Source organism: Artibeus jamaicensis, unplaced genomic scaffold (genome assembly GCF_021234435.1).
Source record: "Artibeus jamaicensis isolate MK-2021 breed Jamaican fruit bat unplaced genomic scaffold, CSHL_Jam_final scaffold_2693, whole genome shotgun sequence".
In the NCBI taxonomy this organism is placed as follows: Eukaryota; Metazoa; Chordata; class Mammalia; order Chiroptera; family Phyllostomidae; genus Artibeus; species Artibeus jamaicensis.
This window is the reverse complement of record NW_026522033.1, coordinates 561,732-572,359: the sequence shown is the minus strand read 5'-3', so window position 1 is coordinate 572,359 and position 10,628 is coordinate 561,732. Positions and strand designations below refer to the sequence as shown.

The 10,628-nt window shown below is 45.4% G+C and overlaps 1 protein-coding gene across 1 annotated transcript; it reads right to left on the bottom strand.

Annotated features, from left to right (window-relative positions):
* Positions 1 to 831: 831 nt before the first annotated feature.
* Positions 832 to 9,673, bottom strand: NCR1 (natural cytotoxicity triggering receptor 1). The gene is made up of 7 exons (XM_037159835.2): positions 9,443 to 9,673; positions 9,330 to 9,365; positions 8,793 to 9,077; positions 6,085 to 6,363; positions 5,896 to 5,943; positions 4,660 to 4,710; positions 832 to 4,565 (listed from the first exon to the last, which is right to left on the bottom strand). Exons 1-7 carry the CDS (start codon positions 9,468 to 9,470, stop codon positions 4,375 to 4,377), a joined length of 918 nt encoding a protein of 305 aa, XP_037015730.2. The 5' UTR covers positions 9,471 to 9,673; the 3' UTR covers positions 832 to 4,374.
* Positions 9,674 to 10,628: the final 955 nt, after the last annotated feature.

Sequence of the window (10,628 nt, the reverse complement as noted above, 5' to 3'; positions counted from 1 at the left end):
GGGTGGGGATGCCATCTTGTCCTCATAACATTGGTAAGAAGGATCTACATTCCTTCCTTTTGGCAAATGGAAAGGGGGGATAGAGGGGACATGGGTTGCCACAGGCACACAGTTTTTTATTTTTATTTTTATTATTTTTTTTACAGAGATCAAATTTGGGCCTCCTGATTCTGCAATAGATTTGTTGTATGAAATGGGATGAAGAAAGACCAGGAAGGCAGACTGGAGATCCTGTCTTGTTGTTGTAACTGGGAATTCACAAGAACCTGAGGTCAATGCAGAAGGAAAAGAGGCTGGGTGAGGCCAGGAAAGAGATGCTGTGTTAAGTTTTTTTCTTTTTTCTTTCCTTTAAAAGACAAAAAATTTTATTGGTATTCGAATACAGTTGCTAAGTCTTTACATGTCACCTCTTCTATATCCATGATACTGAGGTACAGTAGCATTGGCCTGCAAAGCCAGATGGTCCTTCAGCAAAGGAGATGGGCTTGAGCAGTGTTGTGGTGTAAAGGGACAACTGTGCCTGCCACACACACACACACACACACACACACACACACACACACACACTATTCAGCCATACGAAAGGAAGAAATCTTGCATTTGGTACGACACGGATGAACCTGAAGGGCATTATGCAAAGTCAAATAAGTCAGACAAAGACAGACAAACACTGTATGATCTGCAGATTTGTATGTGAAATCTGTAGAAGCTGAACTTGTAGAAACACAGTTGATGGTGGTTACCAAGGGCTGGGGGTGGGGGAAATGGGGAGATGATGTTTAAGGGTAAAAGCTTGCAAGTAGTAGATAAATAAGTCCTGGAGGTCGAATGCACAGTTCAAGGGAGACAGACAACAATATTTTATTTTTGCTAAGGGACTAGATCTTAATTTGTCTCACCACAAAAAAGGAGTAACTCCGTGACACCATAGAAGGGTTAGCAAACACTACAATCATGTTATAATATGTAAATGTATCAAATCAATACACTTCACAACTTAAACTTACACAATGTTACAGGTCAGTCCTATTTCAATTGAAGCATAGTTCACTTTGGGAAGATGAATCGCTACTTTGTGTCTCTGACTCTGCCCCCAAATATCTTTTTCCTGCCATAGCTCTCAAGGTTTATCCACTGTATTAACATCAATGGGTATGAGTGTGAATTAGAGGAAAATGTCCCTTTCCTTCATGCAGTTGCCCAATTTACAAACTTCAGAGTTTTTTCTGACTCAGCCACATGCTCAGCCATCATTTCTTTAAAAAAAATTTTTGTAAAAGATTTTATTTTTAGACAGAGGGGAAGAGAGGGAGATGAGAGGGAGAGAAACATCAACGTGTGGCTGCCTCTCATGCAACCCCCATCAGGAACCTGGCCTGCAACCCAGGCATGTGCCCTGACCAGGAATTGAACCAGTGATCCTTTGGTTTGCCAGCCGGTGCTCAATCCACTGAGCCACACCAGCCAGAGCTATTTCTAAACAATAAAATGAAGTTTGGCTTCTGTGCCTAAAATATGTCAGGGGTGCCCACCTTCTCTGAGTAATTATCAACTTTTACCTGGAATAATGCAGGGGCCTCTCAACTAGTCTCATTGGATGTCTTTGTTATCTTCAAATGGAAAAAAAGTTTAGCACAAGAAGAATACAAAGGTGTTTTCTAACTGGGACAATATTGACAAGACATTAGAGTGACTAGCTTACACAATGGTGAAATATTAAAAATATTCCCCTCAATATTGGTACTGAGAAAAAGGTATCTGCTATCTTTACTTCTACTTTATTCATGTCCCAGATGTTCTAAGTAGTAAGACTGTGAAAAATCAATGTTAGAAGAACAAAAAACCCTAAACATTTTTGAATTAAACATAACCTAAAACTGCTAAAATCAAGATGTGAACTTTAACAGACACAAGTAGATTTTATTTTATAAGACCAGCAACCACCCATAGCAATAACATTATTTAAAGAATGATACCACTCATGAAATAAGAATCACAGCACTGTGGCCCTGACTGGTGCTGCTCGGTGGGTTGGGCACCGTCCTGCAAACCAAAAGGTCGCTGGTTCGATTCCCAGTCACAGCACATGCCGGGTTGCAGGCCAGGTCCCTGACTGGGGTGCATACGAGAGGCAACCAATTGATGTTTCTATCGCACTTTGATGTTTTTCTCCCTCCCTTTCTCCCTCTCTTCCCCTCTCTCTAAAAATAAATAAATACATCTTAAGAAAAGAATCATGTTAGTGTGGATATACCTGGTGGATAGCTAACAAAAGACATGCACATTCTCTGCATGGAAGACAACACAATATTATTTGGAGAAATCAGTGAACATGTAACTGAACGGTGAAACATACCACCTCTCTGGTTTGAGTCTTCTATGGACAGAAAGATCAACAGGATGATGGTCTTCCCCTAAATTCATCTGTAGCTTTAATATGATCTCATGCGCAACTTAGGTGGGTATTTTGTGAAAACTGGCTAATTCTAAAGCGAACGTTGAAACCTAAAGCTCCCCAAATTATCAAGGAAATCTCGCAGTATGAGAACAGGAGAATATATATTTGCCAACTCTTAAGACTGTGTACCCATCCCCCCTAGCTGGACATCCCTCTGGGTTACTGGTGGCATCCGTATGTCCCTGGTTGTCAAATCTAGAAATAGACGATCCATCTTCAACTCTTCTCCCTTTTCTTCATGTTTTTTTCCTCTCCCACATTCTTATTTCCCCCAGAAGGCTCTTTACACCATGCACTATTCACCAGATCACATCCTTGATAAAAATGGCTTAATGAATTCCCATTGCCTCCAGGATAAAATGTGTATTTATTAGGTGGGGCCCGTGACCATGCTTGATCTGTCTTCTGCATTTGCTTAGCATCTCCCACTCTTTCTCTCACAATCCAAACTCATGGATAAATCCCAAGGGGGGTAGGATCAAGGGTGGGGAGTGGGGATGGCTGGGGTGGGAGTGGGTAGTGGTGGGAGGAAAATGGAGACAACTGTATTTGAAACAAACAAACAAACAAACAAACAAACAAACAAACCTCTAGCTACACTGAATGTTTTTCACCCTTTGTCTTGCACCTCAGCCTTTGCATGAGTTGGGATCATGAACAGACACCTTTTGCATCAACAGACATCACCCCTACCCGCTTCTCCAGGTCTACTAAATGGTATATTGCATAGGAATGGGCTCTAAGCGCATTCTGTATTTCCTCTATCACAAGACTTACCCCCTTTTTTATTGACTTGCTTCTTTAAGGTCTGTACTCCTCCTGGCAGTGTCTTGTCATGTCAGGGATCATGTTTGCCTCAGTGTGTGATACTTTCGACAGGGCCCAACGCAGAGCAGGGGCTTGTAACAGAGACTGCGGTAGTCTAGGGAGACCCTATGACATTACTCATGACTTTATTGGTGTTGAGCCAGCCACAGAGCCACCCAGAACAAAGGCTACATTGCTCAACCTCCCATTATAGCTTGCTTCTTAAGCTATTAAGTTCTGACCATTGAGAAGTTAACAGAAATGTTACGTGAATGTTCCCAAGAAACCTTTGTAACAAACAATCAGCCAGCCCCTCCGTTCTCACTTCCTCCTCCCTCCCTGCCCCCTCTAGGGACCCAGGAGGAAGTGATAGAAAAAAGCACTCATTAAAGCCACATGTGAGATGCCACATAAAAGTGAAATTGCGTGGTGTTTGTCTTTCTCTGATTGGCTCATTCCATGGCACGTGATACTCTCCAGGTCTATCCATGTTGTCCCGAAGGGTAGGACTTTCTTCTTCTTCTTCTTCTTTTTTTTTTTTTTTTTTCAGCCAAGTACTATTCCACAGAGTCATAGATACAGAGAACAGACTGACAGCTGTCAGAGGGGGGTGGATTGGGGCTGGGTGAAAAAGGTGAAGGGATTAAGCAAAAACAAACAAACAAACAAACAAACAAACAAACAAACAACCCATCACAGACAACAGTATGGTGATTCCCAGAGGGAAAGGGGAGAGTTGGGAGGTAGGAGAGGGAAAAGGGGGAATAAATGGTGATGGAAGGAAACTTGGCTTGAGGTGGCGTGGGCACACAGTACAACATACAGGTGATGTATTGTAGAATTGTATACCCCAAATTTGTATAATTTAATTAATCAATATCAACCTAATAAATTCAACAACAATACAAATACTTAGAACCCAGAGTTCTAAGAGACAGTGGGATCTGCCTGCAGAAGAACTTAGCATCTTCATCCTCCCTTCCTGCTGCCCCCAGGATGGTGCATCGAACTCCACGCACACACCCCTTGGTTTCCCCCAAACACGGAGGTCATGTGGCCCAAGGTCAAGGTCAGAGTTCAGCTTTACCGATGGCCACTGCATCTCTCGGTCATTTTTCCAGGGCTCTCTGGGTCCTGAACTTCACCCTGCATTCCTGACTCGAAGCCTCATTGGCTCTCTCTTCTGTCATCTTCCTGCGGAGCCAGTCTTCAGTCAGGACACACACAAGGGCCACCAGGACCAGGAACATGAGACCCACCCGTAGGACAGTGTCAGCTCGCTGATTCCAGATGGCACCACCTGAGACCAGAAGAACAGTGGTCACTGACCAGAGCCTAACGGTGTCATCAGATCCTGTCTCTTGTCCTGGCCACATGCCTGGGGGCCTGCTTACCTTTCTGGAATCCCACCACCTTTGTGGTGAACAAGGAGGGCTCCCGAGCATCTGCAGAAGGTAAAGAAAGTGGGTAAGTGAGGACAAGGGATGGTGTTGGCCTCTTGCACTCCAACCTCTCTGTCCCTGGGGTATGTCCCACGACATTGTATATTGCTTTTCAAGGTCCCCACCCCACCCTCGGGGCCCAGTGGCTTGACTGGACCAGCAGAATGGGAGAGTTAAAAGGCAGATGAGTGTGAGCAAGAACTCAGCACTGGGATTAATACATGTGTGTCTTCACGCCAGGCCTGTCTTCTCTATGAGCCTCAGTTTCCTCACTAGGCCAATCAATCCCACTTCTTTTCTTAATCTTTCCCTTTATTTTTTAAACTTTCTTATTGTTGTTCAAGTACCATTGTCTCCATTCCCCCCCCTCCCACCCATCTCAACCATCCCCACTTCCCACCCTCGATCCTACCTCACTTTGGTTTTGTCCATGTGTCTTTTATCCATGTTCCTGAAAATTATTCCCTCTTCTCCCACTTATTCCTCACACACAGTAGAATTCAGTCTTTCCATTTTTTCAAGGTCCCAAATGAGCTTTTCTGACCCCTTCTCATGCCCACCTGGTATGATTTCCAGTCCCACTGCCTTCCTTCCTTCCTTGTTTGTTTGTTTTTAAAAATCCCATTGGCCACCTACCTGCTACAGGGCATATGCATGGCTATTCCCTCTCTCTGAAAGCTTCTTTCGCCCTGGCTGGTGTAGCTCAGTGGCTTGAGTGCCAGTCCACAAACCAAAGGGTCACCTGTTCAGTTCCCAGTCAGGGCAATGCTGGGGTTGCAGCCCAGGTCACCAGTGCGGGGTGTGTGAGAGGCAACCACACATTGATGTTTCTCTCCCTTTCTTTCTCCCTCCCTTCCCCTCTGTCTAAAAATAATTTTTTTTTTTTACAAAGGAAGCTTATTTCTTTCAACAGCCACAGTATTCACTCAGATGTCTCCTTGTCTTTTGGACATTGCCACCTGCCCTCCCCATCACCTCAACGCCACGCGTTCTGTTTGGACTTTTCCCCCACACTACCGTGTCTTTCTCATGAACTACCTGATTGATTTACATCCCCTGACTTTGACTCATGGTCTATCTTCTGCAAAACAATACAAGTGCTTCAAGGGCAAGGGTGTCTGTGTGGTTGACCGATGGACCCACAGGTCATGGTGGTTGGGGGGCTTTGATGTCCTCCCTGTTACTCACCAGAAGAGGGCTGTCCTGTGGGTACAAGACTGGTGTCCTCGACGTCTCCTGACAATGGGGACAAGGACACAAGTAAGGGTTTGGGGGCTTCCTTGGGTCTTCCCACCTCCTCTGTGTGCCCTCCCCTCCTTATTTCTCTCCTGTTCTTCTCTACAAAAAACCACGGGGTAAAATTGGGGGTTTCCTCACCTGTGACCAGGAGCACCACAGTCTCACTGGGGAAAGACCACATGTAGTTGTTGTAAGAACCAAAACACCTGTATGTTCCTGAATGGGCGGTGGTCACAGGCCCCACAGGGAACTCTGCTTGAAATTTTCCATTACTGCGCTGTGGGCTGCTGGCTCTCCCCTCCTTGAGCAGAAAGAATGTGCCTGTTGTAGTCTCTAGATGGCAATGGAAGGTCACATTTTCTCCCGGGATCACCTTAGACCCCGGATGAACCGAGAGGGTGGGTGTGTCATACATTCCTGTGAGAGAAGGTTGTGGAAGGTGAAGGGCATCTTTACCTGCCTCCTACACCTCCTGCCACCCCTTGTCTTTAAGGCCAGGAGTCACTCCCCAGAATTTTGGTCTCTTCTGTGTCCTAAATTTGTCTCGGTCGTAGATGTACCCACTAGGATCTCTCCCTTCAGGACTGAGATACTCCCGTAGCTTGCAGGGGTGTACAGGCAAGTCTCTCTCTCTCTGGGAATTGCCCTACAGCAGCGGTTCCCTACAGAGTTTGGTCCTTGGGACCAGCAACATCAGCATCATCTGTAAGCTTGTTATAAATGCAAATCCTCAGGCCTGGCCACATGGCTCAGTTGGTTAGTTAGAGTGTCACCCCATAAACAGAAAGTTTGCAGCTTTGATTTCTGGTCAAGGCACATGCCTAGGCTGTGGGTTTGGTCATCTGAGAGAGGCAACTAATGGATGTTTCTCTCTCTCTATGTCTCCTCCCTACCTCTCTCTCTCTGTCAAATCAATAAGCATGTCCTCAGTTGAGGGTACAAAGAAAAAGAAATGCAAAATTTCAGGCTCTGCCCTGTACCTACTGCATCAGAAACTCAGGGGTGGGGCAGCCATCCTTGTTGTAAAAAAAAAAATCGTTATTTTTAATTGTTGTAAAATACATGTGCCATAAAATGTATTATTTTAAGCACTTCTCAGTGTATAGTTCGGTGGTGTTAAGTGCCACCATCACCAGCATCCAGCCACAGAACTGTTTTCACCTTGTGAAATTGAAACTCCGTCCCCATTAAACCATAATTTCCTCTTCCCTCCCCCACCTTAGCACCCACCATTCTACTTTCCGTCTCTGTGAGTTTGATGACTCTAGGTGCCTCCAACAAGAGGAGTCATTCAGTAATTTTCCTTTTGCAACGGGCTTATTTCAATGGGGGGTTCACCCACATTACAGCATGTGTCAGGATTTCCTTCTTTTTCAAAAATAATTTATTGTTGTTCAATTACAGTTGTTTCCATTTTCCCTTCCCCACTCCCCTCCAACTCCAGCCATTCCTACTTCCCACCCTTCATCCTACCCCCCTTTGGTTTTGTCCATGTGTCCTTTATACATGTTCCTGAAAACCCTTTCCCCTTTTCCCCCCATTATCCCCTCCTACCTCTCCTCTGGTTATTGTCAGTTTGTTCTTAATTTCCTTCCTTTTCAAAAATATGTTTATTGATTTGAGAGAGAGAGAGAAAAAGAGAGAGAGAAAGAAATATTGATGCAGGAGAGAAACATCAATTGGTTGCCTTCTATTTGTGCCTTGACTGGGAACCAGATCCGAAACCCAGGCATGTGCCCTGACTGGGAATTGAACCCATGACCTTTGGTTTACTGGAAGACCAACCAACTTAGCCACACTGGCCAGGACAGAGTTTCCTTCTTTTTTAAGTCTGAATAGTACTTCATTGTATGAGTAGGTCCCAATGTTGACCCCTTCATTTGTCAAGAGACACTTGGGTTAATTCTCCCTTTTGGGACTGAGAATGGAGATCCCATGCATGTGAGTGTTCTAGCATCACCTGTATCTTACAAGCACTCCAGGTGACCCCATGTTTGCCTAAGTTTGTAAACATGCCTCAGGTGAAGGGAGCCTGAGTGTATTCTCCCTCCCAGTCCCTGTCACTCCATCCTATGTTGTCTTTACTTTTATGCCGCCATTTTCTCCTCATGCTCTATCTAAGTGATTTATGTATCTGGAGTTTGACTGGTGGCCTGTTTCCTCCTACAAGAATGCCAGTGCCACCCTGGCCAGGTGGCTCAATTGATTGGAGCGTCATCCCATACACCAGAAGTTTGCAGCTTTGATGCCCAGTCAGGGCACGTGCCTAAGTCATGGGTTCAATCCCTGGTTGGGACACATACAGGAGGCAACAGATTGATGTTTCTCTCTCTCTTCCTTCCTTGCTCTCTCTCTCTCTAAAATCGATGAACACACCCTCAGCTGAGGATTAAAAGAATGAAGACTACGAACGCTACAAGAGCAAGGGTCTCTGTCTGGAACTTCCTTAGGAATGGTTCTCATCCAATCACTGGTTGATGCTGGGGGTCCCCTAGCAGCATTCTGAGACCACTTTGAAGGGCCATCTCTGATCTAGAGTTTCCCATGTGCTTGGCTGGGTTCAGATTAAGTATCACAGTCCAGCCTCCTCTGCCCAGTCTGTGTCCCTCATCCGTGACAGGTGCTGTTTCTGAGGCCACTCCCTGGGTCATCCTCCCTGCCCACAAACATCCACCTCAGAGTCTCTTACCTAAAGAACGTGACCTAAGACAAATTCTGCCCCAGGACATACAGATAACTCTCAATAGATAACGCCTACAGGAAACGATCAAACCCTTGACCCCCAAGATGAACAGTATCTGAGCGAGGCTTGGAAGAGACAGAAAGGTAGAGAATAGGGTAGTTACCTGTTACCACCAGATCCAGAGGGTCACTGGGCTCTGACCAGAGCTCCCCCTTTCTGTAGAAGCACCTGTATTGCCCTGCAGTGTGTGAGGTCATGGGCCGGATGGAGAACTTGACTTTGTTTGTAATTCCAGGGGGGTTTGGTCTCTCCAAGGTGGAAAGATGTCCGTCAAAATGCAGTTGGTACTCAATGGCCCTGTAAGTCCCCTCGCACCAGATGATCGCCGCCATTCCATTTGGAATTATGGAACCAGGCTTGGCCCAGATGATGGGTTTCGAGAGGGTCTCTGGAAGGGGATTGGAGGCTGGGGTTCTAGATGGAGCCCCTTCCCTTCTCATTTCTACCCAGCCCATAGCCTCAAGCCCTCCTAGCCAGCCAGAGCCCCTGTCTCCTCTGACACTTGTTCTCGAGTGGGTGCATTTTGTCTGCCCCACCTGAAACTCATTTCCGGGTCGGCGCCTACATTTTGAAATGGGGACAGCACGCCCAGTCTGAACCCAGAAGAGGGACTCGGGGGCTTTTGGAGGAAAAAACTCACGTTTCTGGGCACCGATCCACTGGCACAGACACAGCCCTGGAAGACAGGAATAATGAGACACGTTACCGAAGCAGGTGCCCTGGATTCCAGCTCCCTTCCACGTGGGCACTCACCCAGCAGGGCAGCGAGTGTGGAAAGCATAGCAGAGTCTGCCGGTGAATGTGGGGCAGCAGGGTGGGGACTGAGCTTGGCAGCCCATGCAGCACAGGATGTGGTGTGCGAAGCCCAGCACAAGTCGCCGTGGGACTTCTGCTGTGAATTGTGTTATGAGAAGGTTTGTAGCTCTTCCTCCAGCTCTGACCTGGCGGCGTGAGGAGGGGCAGGGTGCTCAGGACCAGTCTGATCCTCTCTGAGGCCAAACCAGGGCCTCTGACAATCATCTGCCCCGCCTGAACCTCAGTGTCTAAAGTTTGAAATGGGGACATTATGCCCAGGGAAGGAATGGGGCAGTGTTCCAGCAAAAACCTTAGGATCATGGAAAAAGAAAAAGAAAACCTTGGCTCCCTGTGTACAACGTGTACGTACTTGGGTAAGTCAATTGGTTTCATCAGAACAGAGTGACAACTCCATCTTCTAAAAATATTTGTGACAACAATAACAATTTTTTTCAGAGTAAATAAAATGAAAAAAGTGAGAGGACCATGATAAGATAAAGATTTGTTACAGTGTTTCAATAAAATGCAACTCTTTAAGCAAAAAACTGTTCTGTTTCTTGCATAAATACATTGCGTTAGTCTGTTATACAGGAGAAATTAAATATTAAAATATAATAAAATAAAAAATTAGGATTAAAATGTTACATTCATATTAAATTTTTTTTGACTTGAGTGTGTCTATTATTAGCAGTGGTTTTTTTTGTTGAATTTGTTGGGGTGCAGGTTTCTTTTTTTTCTTTTTTTAAATTTAATTACTGTTCAAGTACAGTTTTCTGTTTTTTACTCCTATCCCAGCCCACCCCACTCCGTGCTCCCCACTTCTCTCCCATTTCCACCCCCCTTAGTTGTTGTACATGTGTCCTTTATACATAAGTTCCTGTAAATCCTTCCCCTTTTTCCCCTGAAATTCCCTCCCCTCTTCCCTCTGGTCACTGTCCCCCTGTTCTCTATTTTAGTGTCTTGGTTTTTATTTTGCTTGCTTGTTTGTTTTGTTGTTTAGGTTTATGTTAAAGCTGAGATCATATGGTATTTGTCTTTCAACACCTGGCTTATTTCACTCAGCATAATGCTTTCCGGTTCCATCCATGTTGTTGCAAAGGGTAGTAGCTCCTTCTTTCTTTCTGCTACATAGAATTCCATGTGT